Source organism: Lactuca virosa, chromosome 1 (genome assembly GCF_052849685.1).
Source record: "Lactuca virosa cultivar CGN04683 chromosome 1, Lactuca_virosa_CGN04683_v6, whole genome shotgun sequence".
In the NCBI taxonomy this organism is placed as follows: domain Eukaryota; kingdom Viridiplantae; phylum Streptophyta; class Magnoliopsida; order Asterales; family Asteraceae; genus Lactuca; species Lactuca virosa.
The window spans coordinates 80,396,803-80,419,735 of NC_136426.1; the positions used below are offsets into that span (position 1 = coordinate 80,396,803).

Below are 22,933 nucleotides of genomic sequence, written 5' to 3' on the forward strand. Positions count from 1 at the left end.
ACTTGACCCGACCCGGCATGGTCCATTTGGGTTGCATGGCATCATGCATTTGGATAGACTAAAATGAGAGAAATAACACTTAAGGTTTATTAATATATTATAAGTTCTAATATATTAATAAGGTTATTTAATTAGTATTGATCAAGAATTAATTTGGAATTAATTAAGTGATCAATAGGAGACTAATTAAATATATGGGTTGATTGTGTAAATCATTCATTCTTATACATGTGGGCTTGTGATCCAAGATTCCTTATGTTGGACTAAGTCCATGGGGTGACCCATGGATACTCCATGGAGGTTAAAATCCATGGAGCATAAGGAATCGGTAAAGTTATGAGTTACATGGTGTAACCCTAATAGCCACCATATAAAAGAATCCCATGGCTCAAGAAATCGTGCACTAATGTGTGAATATCAGGGCTAGACGATTTCAAGGAGTGTTCCATTTCTCTCAAGTCATTCCATGTGCATTTGGTGTTGTGTGAACCATTTGAGGTGTCACACTTGGGGCACTAGGCACTCAAGCTTCATGAAGACAATCTACATCAAAGAGGTATGTAATTGTAACTTGATATGTTCATATGAATCAATGTTATTATGCTAGTTAGGATGAATACCTTGGAAAGTTCATATTTGCATGTATAATAGAGAAAACATAGATCCAAGGTATTTATGGTTGCATGTACACTTAGGAGTGTTAGAATGCTCAAAACCCATCAGAATCATGCCGCCAAAAAGGATTCCCCGACGCTTCAATACTACAGGAAGTCCAACACCACCTCCACCACCTCCATCGATGGATGCTGCTACCTTTCAGGCTGCTGTAACAGCTGTCGTAACCGCAACAATGGCACAAATAAGTAACAACGGATCAGGAGGAGGAATAAATAGCTCTACTAATGGCCAAAACCAGGGTCGTTCCGGGGAATGTACTTACAAGGACTTCACCAACAGCAAACCCATCCCCTTTAATGGAACCGGCGGAGTAATGGCTTTATCCCAATAGATAGAGAAAACGGAAGCCGTATTCGAGATCTGCTCATGCCCCGAAGAGAGCAAAGTAAAATTTGCCGCCTGTATTTTCTCCGAACGAGCCCTAACGTGGTGGAATGGCCACGTCAAGTCACTAACTCTGGTGGTGGCAAAATCCATGGGTTGGGAGAACCTGAAGCAAATGCTACTGCAAGAGTACTGCCCAAGGGGCGAGATTCAGAAGCTTGAACAGGAGCTTTGGGGCCTTACTATGGTGGGCTCGGACATCACAACCTATACAAATAGGTTCAGTGACTTGACGATACTTTGCCCGGGGATGATGGCCCTAGAGAGCAAGAAGGTTGAAAGGTATATCTCGGGGCTGTCGCCCCAGCTTCGAGGAAGTGTGCTAGCTCCCAAACCCACGACGTTCGACAGTGCCAAACAACTGGCACAGTCCCTCGTCGATCATGGAGTCTGCCAAGACGTCATGACCGTCGTCCCAGAACCAACCAGAGGAAGCAACACCAATAACAGCAATGCCAACAACAACAACAACAAGAAGCTTTGGAACAAGAGGAAAGGTCAATCTTCGCAAGAACCTTCAAAGAAACAACAGATAGTGGCGGTCCATGCCGCTACTGCCCCCACTGCTGTCCCTGTTACCCCTACGCCGGTAAAACAATATGTTGGGAACCTACCAAAGTGCAAAAAATGCAATTACCATCACCACGGAAATTGCCGGGAGATGCACTGTAAAAACTGCGACAGGAAAGGGCACACTGCCCGTTTCTGTAAGGCACCGGCGCGGCCAATCACCCAAGTTCTTGGTGCTGGAGTGAGCCAGGTATGTTATGGGTGTGGGGAAATTGGGCACTACAAGAGGGATTTCCCTAAGGCAAAGTGTGTTGTCGGCATAGGAAGAGTGCTGGCAATAGCGCAGAACGAGGCAATAGCCGATCCCACAGTGGTTACGGGTACGTTTCTCCTCAACGACATTTATGCATGCATACTCTTTGACTGTGGTGCGGAGAGAAGTTTCGTGAGTCATAAGTTCAAACACTTACTTAAGCAAAAACCCCAATCACTCAATAAGATATTTACAGTAGAAATGGCAAACGGTAAAATAGAAAGCACAAACGATTTGTATGTAGGCTGTACTCTAGCTCTAAATGAACACTTTTTCCAAATCGATCTAATGTCGTTCACTATAAGAAGCTTTGATGTCATCATAGGTATAGATTGGATAAGCCTTCACCATGCCGATATTCTGTGTCACGAAAGGGTCATTCGCCTTAATCTGCCAAGTGGCGAAACTCTTGTCATCTATGGTGACAAACCCGGTACCAATTTACGAATCATCTCTTGCGTCAAAGCCCAAAAATATATGCGCAAAGAATATCATGACTTCCTAGCCCACGTGGTAGATAAGAAACGAGAAGTGAAAGACATTAAAGACATTCCGGAAGTCTTCAATTTCCCTGACATTTTCCCTGAAGATCTTCCAGGAGTTCCACCAGAACGTCAAGTCGAGTTCAGAATCGACTTGATTCCCGGGGCTACCCCAGTAGCGAAATCGCCGTACCGTCTACCACCGGCAGAAATGCAGGAATTATCCAGCCAGCTGAACGAACTTCTCAGCAAAGGATTCATCAGACCGAGCTTCTCACCTTGGGGAGCACCGGTTCTATTTGTAAAGAAGAAGGATGGATCTTTTCGCATGTGCATCGATTATCGAGAACTGAACAAGCTCACGATCAAGAACCGATATCCCTTACCTCGCATAGACGATCTGTTCGAACAACTACAAGGAGCGAGCTACTGCTCAAAGATCGATTTAAGATCTGGGTATCACCAGCTGCGAGTCTTGGAAGGAGACGTTCCCAAAACGGCATTCCGAACTCGCTATGGTCACTACGAGTTTGTAGTGATGCCCTTCGGATTAACAAACGCACCGGCGGTGTTCATGGACTTGATGAACCGAGTATGTCGTCCTTTCCTGGACAAATTTGTGATCGTATTCATAGATGATATACTCATCTATTCAAGGAGCGAAGAGGAACATAGCCAACACCTCCGACAGGTCTTGGAAACATTAAGGACAGAGAAACTATACGCGAAATTCTCAAAGTGTGAATTTTGGATTCGGAAAGTAGATTTCCTAGGTCACGTGGTCAGCAAAGAAGGGATACATGTGGATCCTTCCAAAATCAAGGCAATCGAGAACTGGTCAACTCCAATGACTCCAACGAAAATCCGATAATTCTTGGGCCACGCTGGGTATTACCGAAGGTTCATACCAAACTTCTCGAAGATTGCTAAGCCACTTACCACCCTAACTCAGAAAGGTGTAATCTTCAGCTGGGGAGAAAAACAAGATGTTGCGTTCCAAACACTGAAGCGCGCTCTATGCAGCGCACCTATATTATCTTTGCCAAAAGGAACAGAAGACTTTGTGGTCTACTGCGATGCGTCAAACCATGGACTTGGATGTGTCCTAATGCAATGAGGGAAGGTCATCGCATACGCCTCGAGACAGCTCAAGACGCACGAGGTCAACTATACCACGCGCGATCTCGAACTAGGAGCACTCGTTTTCGCTCTAAAGATCTGGAGGAACTATCTCTACGGCACGAAATGTACAATATTCACCGATCATAAGAGTCTTCAGCACATCCTCAATCAAAAGGAACTCAACACGAGACAAAGGCGGTGGGTAGAACTACTAAGCGATTACGAATGCGAAATACGTTATCATCCCGGAAAAGCTAATGTAGTAGCTGATGCCCTCAGCCGAAAGGAATACTCAGGCCGCCGAGTGAAATCCTTAACCATGTGTGACATCCCCATTTTCACGACCAGAAAATACCGATTTTGTTTATGCTTGTTTGAAAATCAGAGTAATATTTTAAATAAAAGTATTGCGGAATTTGTCCCAAAACGAAGTATGATAAAGATTTATCAAAAGCATTTCCAAAGAAATGTATTTCATTAAAAGTCTCGGGATGTCATGTTCGATATAGATCAAAAGCATAAACAGTACAACATAAGCCATACTACATTATTTCGTATTTACAGGCCTATAATCCCTTATCTCTCATCCAAACATCTATGCTCATGCGCCACTACCTGTAATACAAAAAACTGAGTGGGTCGGGCTTGGGAGCCTGGTGAGCACATAGGGTTTTCAACCCACAATAAATAAGTTTATTAACTTTATCAAACCAAACAAACCCGATTACCCATTCCCGTTATCCTCACTTTACGTCCCTAAAACATCTAACACAAGGGACCTAGTCTAAGGACTTTCATCGGGTTGACAACACATGCTTCGGGGGTTCCTCAGCAATTCATGTCAAATAAGGCAACCACGTGGGGGATGGAGTACTACTGGTAAACACATAGTTCAAATAAACACTTATAGGTTGCGAGCCTGCTAGCGTTCCACTGGACTGTCTAGAATAGTCCGTGTTCGTCATCTATACTCCGCTAGATGACTGGATCATCAATAACATCTATAACGAGGCCTCTCATTATTTTATTTTGTCACACAGCAACTATTACATCTACCCATGTTTTACCCAACACATTTTGTAGATATAAAATACATATACAGTTTAAATCATTTAAAACGTGTATATAAAAATATTTCACCCAGCATAGACAGCAAGTAATCAGACAATATGCACACATAGCACATAATTAATTTATATTAAATACTTCATATCTATGTGTAAGATGAAAGTAACTATGCACTCACTTGATTAGGTGGTGACTCGGTACTTGAACAACACTTTGTTATCTCAAAACAATTTTTCCTTGACCAAAACCTAGTATTAATACCACTAGAGTTTAGTTTTAACGTTAACCGTGACTAATTAATAGTCTAGTTTCATTATTATTATAGAAGCGTTAAATAACACTCAATATAACTCATAATAATAGCCCAAATAATTATTTTAAGGACCTAATAACATTACTATAATTATTTAAAAGCTATATTAAAATTTGCGTAGGCGTAGCTCACTTACAGCGGGTTTTCTTAAAAATCGGGCTTTGTTCGGAGCAACGTTTCCGAACCGAAAGACCCTTTTTCTCGGGACTCCGGGAGCCTCGGGGCTTCCTTTGGGTGCTAGGGGGTTTACCTAGGGTTTAGGGGGGGTTTGGAACTCTAGAGAGAGAAAGATTGTAGAGAGAGAAGTGAAAATGGGTGAAGAATGAGGCTGCCCTCGGCCTCCTTTTATAGCTGCGAGGGTCCTCGCTACGCGGGGCGTAGATCCGAAGTACGCAGTGCGTTCGTTGGATAAGATCAACAGCTGGCAAGACACGTGGCGAGGTCTCGGAGGTGCAAAGTGGGCGAAGCTGGGCCGCGGAAGAGCTTCTCGTACGCGGCGCGTTCCGAGTTCGGACGCTGGGCGTAGCGAGGGCTACGTGTCTCCATCCGAAGCGAGCTCTGTCATTAGCATCGGACGGCTGGAAATTGGTCACGTCATCATCATTGCATCAGGCTTCGCAAATCCAAGTGCAAACTTTAAAAATTCGTAACTCTCGCGTACGAACTCCGTTTTCAACGTTCTTTATATCCACGCGTAGGCGGGAACGTACTCTTCAACTTTCGTTTAGACTCCGTCGGCTAATTTTGAATTTATTTTTAAAGTTATATTTTTAACACGCCTTGACAGGATTGGTCCGTTAAAAATTCATAACTTCTTCATCCGACGTCCGTTTTCGTCTGTCTTTTTATTTCTATGCTACTATTAATGAGATCTTCGATTCTCGTTTAGGTTGTGTCGGCTAAAAACCGCTCGATCTAATATTCGAACTTCGGGTTGTACACTGCTAAGCCGAAACTTCGAAAAATCATAACTTCCTCATACGAAGTCAGATTTGGGCGTTCTTTTTATGGACGCTCTCGGTTTAACGTTTTCTACGACTTTCGTTTAGATCGCTAAGGCTAAAAATCACTTTATCGTAAATTCACTATTTACGCTTCCCGGTGTCATGCCGGTTCCGTCGTGAAACTTCGACGGGTCATAACTTCTTCGTTATAACTCGGATTTCGGCGTTCTTTATATCTCCGGAATCCTTGTTTCGACCACTACAGCTTTATGTAAGGATATCGGGCTTATCTCACACTTTAATTTTGACGCTTATTTTTATTCTTCATTAATTATACATTTATAATTAAATAATAAGCACACAAATACACATAATTCACATAGTATTCAAATATTTCATCTTTATTACATCAAAAAGAGTTACAATAGTTGACCTAGACTATTACATCGTCTAAAAATGCTTAGCCCCGAAACCCGGGCGTTACAATTCTCTCCCCCTTAGGATGATTCTGTCCTGGAATCATATGTTAGCAAACAGATGCGGATAACGACTCATCATGTCATCCTCTGTTTCCCAAGTGAGATTCGGCCCATTCGAATGTTTCCAACGGACTAGCACTAAGTCGACCATCTTGCATCGTAAGTTCTTATTCTTACGGTCAACAATTGCCTCGGGCTCTTCAATCAGCCTCTTGTTCTCATCCATTCTTAATTCTGAGATTGGAATTATGTCGGGAACTTCTCCCATGAATTTTCTCAGATAACACACATGGAAGGTGTTATGAATACCATCGAGTTCTTCGGGCAATTCCAGCTTGTAAGCTTGGTTCCCAATCTTCTGAAGAACTTTGAACGGTCCAATAAACCTTGGACTTAGCTTTCCCCGTTTTCCAAATCTTATAAGTCCCTTCCACGTTGAGACTTTAAGCAAAACCGAATCCCCAACTTCGAAGGTCATCGGTCGTCTTTTCTTGTCAGCATAGCTCTTCTGACGATCCTGAGCTGCTAACATTCTTTCCCTAATCACCTTCAGTTTCTCAGCAGTCTCATGGACTATCTCGGGGCCCATAAAATGCTTTTCTCCAGCCTCAAGCCAACAAGACGGCGTACGACACTTATGTCCGTACAAGGCTTGATAAGGTGCCATCTTGATGCTCGAGTGGAAACTGTTGTTGAAGGAAAATTCTACCAGAGGTAAGTGTTCATCCCAGTTACCTTGGAACTCGAGGGTACATGCTCTCAACATATCTTCAAGCGTTTGAATCGTTCTTTCGCTCTGACCATCAGTCTGCGGATGGTAAGTTGTACTCAGACACAACTTCGTACCTAGTTCCTCTTGTAGACTTCTCCAAAACGTCGACGTGAAACGACTATCACGATCGGATACAATCGTTAGAGGAACACCGTGAAGTCTCACAATTTCCTTCACGTAAGCATTTGCAAGCTTATCTATAGACCACCTTTCGTTGGCAGCTATGAAGTGTGCACTCTTTGTGAAACGATCCACGACCACCCAAATCATGTCGTGTCCGTTCTTCGTCTTGGGCAGTTTAGTCACAAAATCCATGGTGATGTCTTCCCATTTACCCATGGGTACAGGTAAAGGTTCTAAACTCCCATATGGTTTCTGATGTTGTGCCTTAACTCTCGCACATGTTACACACTCGGCCACATACTTCGCAACATCGAGCTTCATCGTCGGCCACCAGTAGTAGGGTTTTAGGTCCCTATACAATTTAGTGCTACCGGGATGAGTCGAGTACATGGTCTTGTGAGCTTCTTCCATCAGAAGATCTCTTATTCCTCCCGTCTTAGGTACCAAAATCCGATCTTGGAATACCTTCAGTCCTTGACGGTTTGTACCGAATACCAACGTCTTTCCCAAACGCTCTTCCTTTCGGTAATTCTTTTCTGAAGCTTCTTCTTGAGCTTTCTTGATACTTTCCACAATTGTCGAGACAACTTCAATTCTCAAGGCTCTTGGCCTTTTCCTTTCAAGAATGACTTTCCGACTGAGAGCATCAGCAACAACATTTGCTTTACCGGGGTGGTAAAGTATCTCACAGTCGTAGTCCTTGAGTAACTCTAGCCAGCGTCGTTGCCTCATGTTCAACTCCTTCTGATTAAAGAGATACTGGAGACTCTTATGATCAGTGAAAAGTTTGCGATTCGTTCCATAGAGGTAATGCCTCCATATCTTTAAAGCAAAAACCACTGCTGCCAACTCCAAATCGTGAGTGGGGTAGTTCTTTTCGTGCTCCTTCAATTTTCGAGATGCGTATGCTATCACCTTTTCTCTTTGGGTCAGAACACAACCCAACCCGACTCCAGATGCGTCACTATAAACCGCGAAGTCTTTAACTCCATCGGGTAGAGAAAGAATCGGTGCTTCACATAACTTCTTCTTTAGCTTCTCGAATGCTTCTTCGTGTTTCTTACTCCATGTATAAGTAGCTCCTTTGTGGGTCAACGCTGTCAATGGAGCAGCTATCGAAGAAAAGCCTTGGATAAATCGTCGGTAATATCCTGCTAATCCAAGAAAGCTTCGAATCTCTGTGGGACTCTTTGGACGTTCCCACTTCATTACGGCTTCGATTTTTGCTGGGTCAACCATTATTCCCTCCTGGTTAACCACATGACCCAAGAATTGTACTTCTCGGATCCAAAAATCACACTTGGAGAACTTTGCATACAACTTCTCCTTCTTCAAGACTTCCATCACTTCTCGTAGATGCTTGCCATGCTCCTCCTGGGTTTTCGAGTAGATCAGAATGTCGTCGATGAACACTATCACGGATTTATCGAGGAATGACTTACAAACCCTATTCATTAAATCCATGAATGCTGCTGGAGCATTGGTTAGTCCAAACGACATAACCAAGAACTCATAGTGTCCATATCTCGTTCTGAATGCAGTCTTCTCGATATCCTGCTCTCTCACTTTTAGCTGATGATATCCTGACCTAAGATCGATCTTTGAGAAATAGCTCGAACCTTGCAGCTGATCGAATAGGTCATCAATCCTCGGCAATGGATACTTATTCTTTATCGTTGCCTTGTTCAGCTCTCTGTAGTCTATGCACATTCACATGCTTCGGTCTTTCTTCTTTACGAATAGCACCGGAGCTCCCCAGGGTGATGAACTAGGTCGAATGAAACTGTTGTCCAACAGCTCCTGAAGTTGCTTCATAAGCTCCTTCATCTCCGTCGGTGCTAATCGGTAAGGTGCCTTTGCTATCGGTGTCGTTCCTGGTAACAAGTCTATATGAACCTCCACTTGTCTATCAGGTGGTAATCCAGGAAGATCTTCGGGAAAGACTTCTGGATAATCACATACGACCGGTATATTCCGCACCTCCTTCTTTTCCTTCTTAGCATCGATCACAAATGCCAAGTATGATGCACATCCCTTGGACAAACATTTTCTGGCTTTCATCAGGGAGATGATTCCAGAATTTACTCGGCGTTTGTCCCCGTACACCATGAATGACTCTTTTCTGGGTGGGTTTACCCTTACTATCTTCTTTCGGCATTGAATCTCAGCATCGTTGGCGCTAAGCCAATCCATTCCCAAAACGATGTCGAAACCTTTCAATTCTATGGGTAACAGCTCCTCGTGGAATTCGTTTCCGTTTATGTTGATCACGATGTAACTAATACGGTCACTAACAGGTACGAACTTGCCACTGGCAACTTCTACAATCAGGGCATTATCAAGTTTTTCTACAGTCAATGCTAATTTCCCACCAAATTTATGCGATACAAAGGAGTAGTTGGCTCCGGAATCAAATAGTATATAGGCAGGCAAACCATTTACAAGAAAGGTACCTGAAGCGACATCTGTTGTCTCCTTCGCAGCCTCAAGCCTCATCTGGAAGGCTCTTGCCTTTGGCCTTGGTGGAATGTTGGGTCTTTCCACATATTTCTTCTTTGGGCAATCCTTAGCAATGTGCCCTTCTTCACGGCACTCGTAGCACACCCTCTATTTGATGGTGCACTCATTGGCATAGTGCCCCGTTTTCCCATACTTGTAGCAGGTCACTTCCTCGTTAAATTTTCCTGAGTGCTTCTTCTTGCACTTCTCGCACCATTTTGATTCATTTCCTCCCCCGAACTTCTTCGAACCGAACTTGCTCTTCTTATTGTTGGGTTTAGCAGACCCTTCAAATTTTCTCTTCTCGCCAACCTCAACCTTGTTGGCAGCTCTTCCCTTGATCATTTCCTCCACAGACTTGGCAGCCCAGATAGCCGCCTTCAGAGTATATGCCTGACGTATCGGCACCGCATACTCCCATGGGAGTCCCTTAGCGTACTTGTCGATCTTTGTCAGCTCATCCGGGACAAGACGCAAGGCAAACTCCATTTTCTCTGTGAAGTTGTTAGTGTACTCATCAATGGACATGCTTCCTTTCTTCAGGGTTAGGAACTGGTTTTCTAGCTCGAGTAGGTTTTGGGCTGAGCAGTACTTACGTTTGAACTGCACCAAAAACTCGGCCCATGTCAGTTGCAGGGGCTCATTGGGGCTCAAGGTCTTCCCCTGGGTGTTCCACCAACGCACAGCGCCTCCTCGAAACTGACGTACAGCAAATATAGTCTGTAGTTTTCCTCTGCAACCACATGTCATGAAAGCTAACTCCATTTCCGAGATCCAATCCATGACCCCGATCGGATCTTCCTTTCCAGTGAAAGTCGATGGCTTGCAAGTCAGAAAATCCTTGTACTTGCATCCATTCCTTTCGACTCCGTCATCTTGGTTGTTTTGTCGAACTATCGGTGGGTCGACTTGACCAACGGTCCCACTGTAGTTCCCCTCCTCAGATTGCCCTTCGTTCAACTCGGGCTGTTCGATCTGTATAGTAGCTTCCTCTCGATTTTGTTGGAGAAAATGTCTGGTTTCCTCCATTTGACGATCCAACATCGCCTGGATCATCGCTTGCACTCCGGCCATCGTTATTGGCTCAGCAGCGGCTACCACAACCGGTATTTGCTCAATCACTGGGGGTTGGTTTCTGTTCCCATTTGCATTCCCGGCTCCACTGCGGGTTCTTGCCATTTTGATCTATACACCGAATAAGGTGAATTTAGATCTCTATTTAGGATAGTCGTTTAAACCGTCCTTATCACTCCGAAACGTTTACATGTTAGTTCTAATATCGTAGTCGTACGTTTAGAATCCTAAACACATAAGGTTTCCAGATCCGGTCGGCAACAGACCATAGATCCGAACAAATAACAGTATGTTAGGCACAAAGCATTTAGCACATAAAAGCATTTTAGGCATAATTCCTAAAATAAGCTAGTGCTCACATCTCACAATCATCGCTTAGCATTCTAAGTTTAAGTCTAGAAATCCTACAAATTCCTAGTTCGCTTAAACTAACACAAGGGACCTAGTATAAGGACTTTCATCGGGTTGAAGTCAAGAATGACGGAGTTCGTTACTTCATGAATCGGATCTGGACGGCCGAAGTTTGGCGGATTCAGAGATGCTGTCATGAATGAAGCCCATAAGACTCGATACTCTGTACATCCCGGTTGACACAAGATGTATCTGGATCTCAAGAAACTGTATTGGTGGCCAAACATGAAAGCTGAAATTGCTACTTATGTAGGCAAATGTCTGACTTGCGCCAAAGTCAAGGTAGAATACCAAAAACCCTCGGGATTATTGCAACAACCTGAAGTACCCGAGTGGAAGTGGGAGCGGATAACCATGGATTTCGTAACCACGTTACCCAAGACAGCGGGTGGACTTGACACCATATGGGTGATCGTCGACAGGTTAACCAAATCCGCGTACTTCCTACCAATAAAGGAAACAGACAAGCTGGAGAAACTAACTACAACATACATCAGGGAGATTGTACGACTGCATGGTGTACCCATATCCATTATCTCGGACCGAGATAGTAGATTCACCTCGAGGTTCTGGCAGTCACTGTAAAAAATATTTAGGAACGAGACTAGACATGAGTACCGCCCACCACCCACAAACCGACGGACAGAGTGAGAGAACCATTCAAACCTTAGAAGATATGCTAAGAGCTTGTGTGATCGATTTTGGTAAGGCTTGGGATACCCATTTACCATTGGTCGAGTTCTCGTACAACAATATCTATCACACTAGCATCAAAGTTTCTCCATTCGAAGCCCTCTATGGCCGCAAGTGCAGATCACCTCTGTGCTGGGCTGAAGTGGGTGACACGCAACTAGCTAGAGGTCAAGTACCCGATAGCGCTCTCACTGGCCCCGAAATCATAAGGGAAAATACCGAGAAGATTGTCCAAATCCGAGAACGACTAAAGGCTTCAAGAGACAGACAAAAGAGTTATGCGGACAAAAGACGGAAACCCTTGGAATTCCAGGTTGGGGACCGGGTACTATTAAAAGTCTCCCCCTGGAAGGGATTAATACGCTTTGGAAAACGTGGGAAATTAAACCCAAGGTATATCGGACCCTTCGAGATCCTTGCCAGGATCGGCCCGGTGGCATACAAACTTCGATTACCGCAGGAACTTAATAATGTACACCCTACCTTTCACGTGTCGAACCTAAAGAAATGCTTGTCCGATGAGACCCTCGTCATCTCTCTGGACGAAATTAAAATCAATGAGAGTCTCCATTTCGTAGAAGAGCCAGTAGAGATCATGGATCGGGAAATTAAAAGAACTAAACAAAGTCGCATACCAATTGTGAAGGTCCGTTGGAATGCCAAGCGAGGACCTGAATACACCTGGGAGCGCAAGGATCAGATGAAACAAAAGTACCCACATCTTTTTCCTAGCCCATGAACTCTGTCTTAGCTTAAATTTTGGGACGAAATTCCCTCTAACGGGGGCATGATGTGACAACCCGATATTTCCAAGTGAATGTAATGTTCAAAATGTCAAATATTATAATCTATTTTTGGAGTCAATAAAAATAGCGTCAAAAACGAATTGTTCAAAAGTCTCAATTGGGATACATAAATTGTTAGATGTCGTATCCAGGTTTTCAAAAATATAAAGAACACTCAAATCCGAGTTATAACGAAGAAATTATGACTAATCAAAGATTCGCGACAAAACCGGTAAAACACTGTCAAGTGTAAAAAGTGAAATTTCAATAAAATAATTTTTAGCCTTAGGTATCTAAACGAAAGTTGTAGATTATGTTAAACCGTTAACGTGCATAAAAAGAACGCCCAAATCTGACTTCGTATGACGAAGTTATGATTTTTCTAAGTTTCAGATATAACAGTAGATAGCTAAAAACTCGAAATAGAGATCGAGCGATTTTTAGCCGACGCAACCTAAACGAGAATTAAAGATCTCGACAATAGTAATACAACGGTAAAAAGGCAGATGAAAACGGACATCGGAAGAAGAAGTTATGAATTTTTAATGGAGTTTTCCTGTCCCGGCCTATTAAAATTAAAATGTTAAAAAAATTAAGTCAAAACTAGCCGACGGAGTCTAAACGAAAGTTGTAGAGCATAATCTCACCTACGCGTATGCGAGAGATATGAATTTCTGAAGTTCGAGGCACGCAAACCAACCTTATCCGAGAGTCACGACGTGAGCAAGAGACTCACGACGTGAGTCTATGACATGTGAAACACGAGAAAAACTTATGTTAAAACACGCATGGTTACATATGTTTTCAAACACTTTATCTACCTTTTGTCTATCGGTGTTAAACAACATTACTACCAACGCTACACTTTACATGCAAAGTTGGTATTACACCGAGTTTTATCACCAAATGGAACACACTTTCGAAAAACTGTAATGGGTATAGTTTACAAGTTATCCATGACATCTTTACATAAACATTATAAGAAGGAAATACTTTCATTTACAAGAGATGTGGACTTTTCATTCCGTAAATCTATTGATACTAAGTTTTGTGAGACATCCGGCTTTATCGCACTCTCAAGTACGCATTTCAAGTCTTGTATTATAAACCATAATCTATTATAGGGAGAGCGTGATACTTGTGTATAGATCTATACGGGATTGACAATCCCGCACCTAAACTGTTAGCTACAGTTAGACCGGCAGGTCTGGGTGACAAACGTCATAACACTGTAACGCCTGAAGAACGTTATTACAGGCAGTCTGGTCAATAGCATGGTTATAAAACTCACATGCAGTATCGAAATATCTTTTATTTACGAGACTATTAAATGCATTCAGTAATTACATTACATATGTATAAATCCACTTATACCATTTTTAGTACGGAAGATACTTATGCATTCCAGTCTTTGGAACTTTTTCTAACTATCACACATATATGGAAAATATTGGATTTTCTAGAAACAAACTCAATTATTTACAAAGGATACTATTCTTATACCAAAAACGCTTATGAACTCACCAACTTAATTGTCTACACTTTTTCAAAACTACTTGTATTTCTCAGGGAATCAGTAATACAGGTAAAACATCAACTTTTGGAGAAGGGACGTTAAGGTGTCAGTTTTCAAAACTTATTAAAATCATCATATTTGTAATATTCTTTTGAAACATGTATCACATGCAACAACGTAACTTTTAGATTATATTTATGATGGTTGTGTTTACTTTTTTTTACAAATATTCAACTGTTATGATACTACGTGAAGTCACCCACCCCCGAATGTTTCCGCCATTCTGGTTTGGGGGTGTGACAATATGGGTCATTGGTCAACATGGTAATTGCTTATGGATGACATATGGATGCCATATGGGTCATTGGTCAACATGGTAGTTGCTTATGGATGACATATGGATGACATATGGGTCATTGGTCAACATGGTAGTTGCTTATGGATGACATATGGGTCACTGGTCAACATGGTAGTTGCTTATGGATTACATATGGATGACATATGGGTCATTGGTCAACATGGTAGTTGCTTATGGGTGATATATGGATGTCATATGGGTCATTGGTCAACATGGTAGTTGCTTATGGTGTCCATGGATGACATATGGGTCATTGGTCAACATGATAGTTGCTTATGGTGTCCATGGATGACATATGGGTCATTGGTCAACATGCTAGTTGCTTATAGATGACAAATGGATGCCATATGGGTCATTGGTCAACATGGTAGTTGCTTATGGATGACATATGGATGACATATGGGTCATTGGTCAACATGGTAGTTGCTTATTGATGACATATCGATGACATATGGGTCATTGGTCAACATGGTAGTTGCTTATGGTGTCCATGGGTGACATATGGGTCATTGGTCAACATGGTAATTTCTTATGGTGTCCATGGATGACATATGGGTCATTGGTCAACATGGTAGTTGCTTATGGATGACATATGGATGCCATATTGATCATTGGTCAACATGGTAGTTGCTTATGGTGTCCATGGATGACATATGGGTCATTGGTCAACATGGTAGTTGCTTATGGTGTACATGGATGACATATGGGTCATTGTCAACATGGTAGTTGCTTATGGATGACATATGGATGCCATATGGGTCATTGGTCAACATTTTAGTTGCTTATGGATGACATACGGATGACATATGGGTCATTGGTCAACATGGTAGTTGCTTATGGTGTCCATGGATGACATATGGGTCATTGGTCAACATGGTAGTTGCTTATGGATGACATATGGATGACATATGGGTTATTGGTGTCCATGGATGACATTTGGGTCATTGGTCAACATGGTAATTGCTTATGGATGACATATGGATGCCATATGGGTCATTGGTCAACATGATAGTTGCTTATGGATGATATATGGATGACATATGGGTCATTGGTCAACATGGTAGTTGCTTATGGATGACATATGGGTCATTGGTGTCCATGGATGACATATGGGTCATTGGTCAACATGGTAGTTGCTTATGGATGACATATGGATGACATATGTCTCTCTATATTTAATTAATAATTTTATTTAACTTCATCTTTTTAAATTTAAACTGTTAATTTATTTACAAAAATGCCCGTAGGTATTTACAAAAATACCCTAACCATTTACGTAGTAATCTTTGTTAGTTACTTAAAGGGCAATTATGTCAATTCACAGTCTACATATTTAGGCGCCATAATTTGTTGTCAGAGTCATGCCGTCGATTCCGTTTATCGGCGATTGATCATCTACATTCCATCCCCAACAGTCAAAATTCCGACACGTTGATCAATAAATCCTAAACTCGGTGTTGTTATATAATTTGAATACATTCGACGCAGTTCAACATAATGGCAGCGAGTTGTTCATCAGAAAGAATGCAAACAAGACAATGAGGAACAAGAATTACTGCTCTGCCATCGCACTTGATCGAAAAAATAGTGCTTACGGTTGGAGGAAATTCACCAATCGATGCTTTTAAGTGCCAGTTAGTGTAAGTATGATGTGTATTACTTATATTATACTTATATACATATTTAATTTAGTGGTTAGTAGATTAACTTTGTTGATTTGTGTGAATTACAGTTGCAAACTCTTTAGAGATTCTGTAACATCAGACTCAATATATAAAATCATAGACACTCAATATATAAAATCATAGACACAAATCGACTACAGTTTCGTCGTCCCTTTAGTATTCGACAGTATGAAGTCATAAGCAGATGCAGAATGTTGAACAACCCACACGTACTCTTCAACGATGGAATGGTAATTTTTTTAAGCAATCGGATAAATGTGAATTCAGTTAGTTTTCTATATTTGCATTTTTAAAATTATATGATTACTTATTTGTATGTCAGGCGAACTATTTTACGTTAGGGGAAGAAATATCAGGGAAACAATTATTTCAAAATGCAGCCGATCAGGGGCAGTTGGATGCGATCTTCGTTCTGGGAATGATGTTGATGGCCGAAGGCATTGAAAGGAAGCAAGAAGCTCTGATCATGTTAAATAATGCCTACGTTAATACTAGAAGAACTTGGAATCTAAGGCATACCTGTAACAAGGTTCAAAACCACTTGGTAAGGAAGTCAAAGTAGATAACATTCAATGGCTTACATAGAAGTTGTGCAAAACATCCTTCTGTGAGCAGTTATGTAATAGCTTTTATGAATGAATACAGTTGGTTGTTGAATTCTGAAATTTGTTTGTGGGATGCAGTTTTTGTGAAGTTTGCTAGGATGTTTGACATTAGTTTAGAGTAGTTATATATATATATATATATATATATATATATATATATATATATATATATATATATATATATATATATAAGACAGTTGTTTGATTCACACAATTAGTGATGCATATTGTATGTGTATTTTGGTGTTACTTTTGATATGTATGTATATATATATGTTACTTTTGATATGTATGTTATTTTTGTCTTTTCCATTTTACTAACCAAAAGTTCGTTATGACCTATTTGGTTAGATTTCAAGGGCAATTTAGTCTATTTGCAATTTATAAAGTGAAGGCGGCATTTTTGTTATGGAAATAAAAGAATTTGTTTAATCAAGTCGTTATTAAGGAAAATGCTATATATATAGAATTTATATTTTAAGTAGATCTATATTTATATTTATTATGAATGTTATTTAAATTTATAATTACCCGTATACAACATGGGTCTTAACATGCTATTGAATAATATTGACCCAATAATATGACCTAGTATCCATCCAACACATTGAAATCTAGGGTTGTCGAAGGTTCCGTAATCGATACACACTCAGTTTGAATATGTGTTCTGCAAGTGTCGATCTCAATTAAAGCATTCTACTAATATTCTAAGCTATTATCCAATTACAAAAGTTGTTCAACCATTCAAATTAGAAAACTTTGAAGATTTGTTCATCATTCGGTCATTAGCTTAGTGAAATGAGTCGTTGTGAAGGTACCTTTGTGATGTTTGTATGATCACTATATATTTAATTCAAATGTCATATATGAATTCAAATCAACATTAATGAACATACAATTAATATTGTGTTATTTACATTTATAATTTACAGATTTAAGACAATGAACAATCCAAGTAGAAAGTGGATGTATGAAAGAAAAGATAGTAGTAGTTGTATATCGCATGTTTTCGTACAAGGAGTGAACAAAATTTATAGATTTTGCTACCAGTCAACATAGGTTCATGGACGAAGATAAAATCAGATGCCCATGCATAAAATGTCGTAACATACCATATAGAGAAGTTGATACTGTTAAGACTCATTTGTACAAGGTTGGTTTTGTTGAGGAATATTGGTGTTGGGATAAACATGGGGAAAAATCAATTGATGATGACAATACGTTTTTAGGGGTGGATGATTCAAACACAAATTTTAGTGAAGGTGCATGTTCTTATAGAGATATGGTCATAGATGCAATGGCTCCTGATTTAAATAATAGTGATCCTGAAGAGGAGCCAAATGCACTAGATAAAAAAATTCTTTGATATGCTAGATGCAGCCGATAAAGAATTGTGGCGTGGATGTAAAAAAGTAACACAACTATCTGCTGTAGCTAGACTATTGAAAATAAAATCAGAGTATCGCATACCTGAGCAAAGTTATGATGCTATCTGCCAGTTGATAAATGATGTGTTACCGGAGGAGAATAATAGGGTAGGTAGTTTATACGAGAGGAAAAAGTTAATACAAGCATTAGGTTTGCCTGTGGAGATGATTGAATGCTGCAGATCTGGATGTATGATATATTGGAGGCAAGACAAATATCTTTATCGGTGCAAATTCTGCAATGCAGATAGGTACAAACGGTCAAAAAATTTGGCCAGATGTTCTCGCGTATCCTTCAAGAAAATACATTACTTTCCTTTGACTCCAAGGTTGAAGAGACTGTATGCTTCACAAGCCACAACTGCTTCCATGCGATGGCACCCTGAGAATCATGGACATAATGCTGGAGTAATGTGTCATCCATCCGATTCAGAAGCTTGGAATCACTTTGACAAAAGTCATCCTTCATTTGCAGCAGAAGTATGTAACGTAAGATTAGGCCTAAGTACATATGGGTTTGCACCACATGGAGCATTTGGAAAACAATATTCATCTTAGCCTATTATTATAACACCTTATAATTTGCCACCTTCTATGTGCATGAAAGAGCCTTACATGTTTTTGACCGCACTTGTGCCAGGACCGTCAAACCCTAAGCATAAAATATATGTATTTTTGCAACCAGTTGTCGCAGAGTTGGAGCAATTATGGGAAGAAGGCGTAGTAACATATGATATATCTTTAAAACAAAATTTCCATCTAAGAGCAGCTTTGATATGGACAATAAGCGATTTTCCAGCATATGCAATGTTGTCCGGATGGTCTACAGCAGGCAAGCTAGCATGTCCACACTGTGGGAAACATACACAAGCATTCAGACTAGAGAATGGTAATAAGATGTCATGGTTTGACTGCCATAGAAGATTTCTATAGGTAAATCACCCATATAGAAAGGATAAAAATAAGTTCAGGAAGAATCGTCAAGTGATAGAAGGTCCTCCTCCAAGAAAGAATGGGGAACAAACTTTAAGGGAGATTGAACAATTAGGTTTGGTAAAAGTGACTGAAATAAATGCTGACGATGTAAACAAAAGATGTGGCGATCATGGTTGGAAAAAGAAAAGCATATTTTGGGATTTACCATATTCGAAAACAAACCTCATTAGACATAATTTTGATGTTATGCATATTGTTAAAAATGTATTTGAAAACTTTTTTTACACTGTAATGGATGTCAAGCGGAAGACGAAAGACAATGTAGCAGCCAGAAGAGATCTGAAGCTCTATTGTAGGAAGAGAAAAGGAGTCGAAGATAATGAAAGAGCATACTATACTCTGGACAAGAATCAAAAGAAAGTCATATGCCAATGGGTGGAGAAATTGCGTTTCCCCGATGGTTATGTTTCTAATTTGGGGAGGTGTGTTGATTTAACAGGGTGTAGACTGTTCGGAATGAAAAGCCACGATTGTCATGCTTTTATGCAAAGATTGATGCCAATTGCATTTCATGAGATGTTGCCACAACAAGTGTGGGAAGCATTAACAGAGTTGAGTATTTTCTTCAAAACATTAACAACAACATCAATCACAACAAAACACATGGAAAGGATTGAAACCGAGATCCCAATAATATTATGTAAATTAGAGACCATCTTTGTCCCTGGTATTTTTAACTCCATGGAACATTTACCAGTACATTTGCCATACGAAGCAAAGATAGCCGGTCCTGTCCAATATCGGTGGATGTATCCATTTGAAAGGTTTGTATGGTACAACGTAATGCATGTTGCTATTTTTGTAAGCTAATTTAAATAATCTTCACTATAGGTATCTAAATCAGTTGAAAAAAGATGTGAAAAATAAAGCTCGAGTGGAAGGGTCTGTTGTTAACGCGTACTTGCTACGTGAAGCATCAATATTTTGCTCTCATTATTTCGAGACTGGTGTCCCCACACGTAATAGAAAGTTTCCTCGAAATGATGATGGAGGAGGATATGAGCAAGAGGATGCTAACAAGGACATGTTAGATATATTTTCATATCATGGGCGTCATTATGGAAGATTCATGATTTAAATGATGTCTGATGAGGAAGTGCATGCTGCCCAAACTTACATACTCCTTAACGAAGATAAGATCAAGCATTACATCAGGTTCGTATGTAATATATGCATCACTTTTAATTATAATAATCATTTGGTGTGTAATTGCTATGATCAAATAACATTTACATGCATGATTTTGTTTATTACATTCATAGTTACTTTAAAATGTTATTGAAATGTTGATATACAAAATATTTGAAGAACATTTGAATGAACTTATGGGGGATATGGATGAACAGGTCCTTGCAGTTGAAGTTGAGAAGAACTTTGCATTATGGTTTCAAAACTATGTGGGTGTTATTTTTGTATTTTTTAAAATTTATTATTTTTTGTTATGGTTATAATTAACTCTAATTAAGTGTTTTACCATTTTTCATATAGGCACGTAAGATCCCGATAAACAACAAGTATATATCTGACCTTTCCAAAATGCCATTCAAAAAAGTGAAATTATATAGTGTATACTTTATCAATGGTTACAAGTTTCACACAGAAGCTCATAGTCTGAACAAATCAACAACCAATAGCGGATTGTGTGTTAGTAGCCAAGGAGGTGATTATTATGGTAAGGTAGAGGAAATTTTAGAAGTCGAGTACCCTGGTTACCCAATTAAAACCATAGTTTTGTTTAAATGTCATTGGTACGATCCAACACCTAACATAGGAGTTAAGGTTCACAAACAATATAACTTGGTCGAGATAAAATTCAAAAGAAAATACAACAAGTTCGAGCCATTTGTTTTAGCCATGCAAGCCACTCAAGAGTGTTACATTCCCTACCCAAGTTCGAAAACAAACAACTCGGACTGGTGGGCTGTATTTAAAGTTAAACCTCGTGGTTGGACCGATGAAAATCATCCTCAGAAAGACGTTGCTTTCCAAGAAGATGAAGTTGAATCAAATGAAATCATTATACCAAGTCTAGCCGATACAGACAATCATGATGATGATCACGAAATGTCAAGCAACGGTTCAGATAATGAAAATAATATTGATGAAGAAGGTGAAATTCATGAGGACGATGATGATGGTATTCCTGACAGCGAGGGTAGTTATGAGTATAGTACATCGGGCAATGAAGAAGAAGAGGAGGAAGAAGATAATGACTAGATGTTTTTGTGTGTTTAATGTTTTTTGCGATGAAGTTAATTTGTAATTTGGTTTAATATCAATACATTGTCACACCCCCAAACCAAAATGGTGGAAACATTCGGGGACGGATGACTTCACGTAGTATCATAACAGTTGAATATTTGTAAAGAAAGTAAACACAACCATCATAAATATAATCTAAAAGTTACATTGTTGCATGTGATACATGTTTCAAAAGAATATTACAAATATGATGATTTTAATAAGTTTTGAAAACGGACGCCTTAACGTCCCTTCTCCAAAAGCTGATGTTTTACCTGTATTACTGATTCCCTGAGAAATACAAGTAGTTTTGAAAAAGTGTCAACAATTAAGTTGGTGAGTTCATAAGCGTTTTTGGTATAAGAATAGTATCCTTTGTAAATAACTGAGTTTGTTCCTAGAAAATCCAATATTTTCCATATATGTGTGATAGTTTGAAAAAGTTCCAAAGACTGGAATGCATAAGTATCTTCCGTACTAAAAATGGTATAAGTGGATTTATACATATGTAATTGTTAGATGCCATTTTATGCATCTTATAGGGTAGTTTTTATCATCATTTTAGCATCATATTTCGTACATTTTCATGTCATTTATTTAAACAATGTTTAGCTCATGTCTTTCGTTAGAATTCCCGTACTGCTCATGTTTTTATGTCAATTTCAGATAGTTCGAGTGGAGCAGTGCTTTGGGAGCAGTTGGATGCGCATTTGGAGCTTAAAATGGAGCTTGGGACTTATGAAGGATTATGAGGACTGTTTGGAAGATGCTTTGGTCAAGAAACATTCAATTGAATTGATCACACGAAGATAGAATATGCAATCGAAAGTTAAAGGATGTTGCTGGCAGCTTTGACCCCCTGTCAGTATTTTGACCATATCTCGAGAACCGTAACTCCGATTGACGCGATTCAAAATGACCTGAAAAGTAGACGAAATTTTGGATGTCATAGGAACAACCTTCGATCGCAAGTTGTCTCCTTGCAATCGCAGGTGACCCTTTTTGCGATCGCAGGTTTGGTCGCAGGTTGCCTTCGAGGTTCTTTTGTGCCCAAAATTCATTCGGGAGTGAAAACTCAATACCTGCGATCGCAGTCGCAGGTGCGCCGTTTTTACTGTTGGACGTATAAATAGACCCTGATAGCATTCCTGTAACCTAAGTTGGTGATTCCAGAGGTTCCAGACGACGAAAATACGATTTTGGAGGCGTTTCTTCTCCGATTTCAACGATTTCTGAAGATCTGAAGACTGTGGATCATCTCCTACATTTAGTTTAGTAAGATATAGTAGTTTAATGTTTCTTTTTATTGTTTTAGATCAGATTTTATCCATGTCTGGCTAAACCCTAGTTTTCAGTTCTGCAAAGACAATTACTTTTCATGTGATTGATCATTAGATCTGGTTTTTGATTTGTGTTTCTATCTAGATCCTTCAGTTTTGTTCTTAATGAATGTTT

At 40.0% G+C, this 22,933-nt stretch overlaps 1 protein-coding gene across 1 annotated transcript; it reads left to right on the forward strand.

The window, feature by feature from the left end:
• The first annotated feature begins 18,181 nt into the window (after positions 1-18,181).
• LOC145115828 (uncharacterized) lies at positions 18,182-21,454 on the forward strand. Its single transcript, XM_079052183.1, has 6 exons — positions 18,182-18,721; positions 19,006-19,130; positions 19,213-20,001; positions 20,069-20,289; positions 20,546-20,634; positions 20,726-21,454. The coding sequence occupies exons 1-6, from the start codon at positions 18,182-18,184 to the stop codon at positions 21,452-21,454; spliced, it is 2,493 nt and encodes an 830-aa protein (XP_078908309.1).
• Positions 21,455-22,933: the final 1,479 nt, after the last annotated feature.

Bases quoted from the DNA above. Each gene is read 5' to 3' on its own strand.
- LOC145115828 (XM_079052183.1), top strand. From the start codon at position 18,182: ATGCTAGATGCAGCCGATAAAGAATTGTGGCGTGGATGTAAAAAAGTA. The intron at 20,002-20,068 runs GTTTGTATGGTA...TCTTCACTATAG, and splicing joins TGGATGTATCCATTTGAAAG to GTATCTAAATCAGTTGAAAA. The intron at 20,290-20,545 runs GTCATTATGGAA...AAATATTTGAAG, and splicing joins TATATTTTCATATCATGGGC to AACATTTGAATGAACTTATG.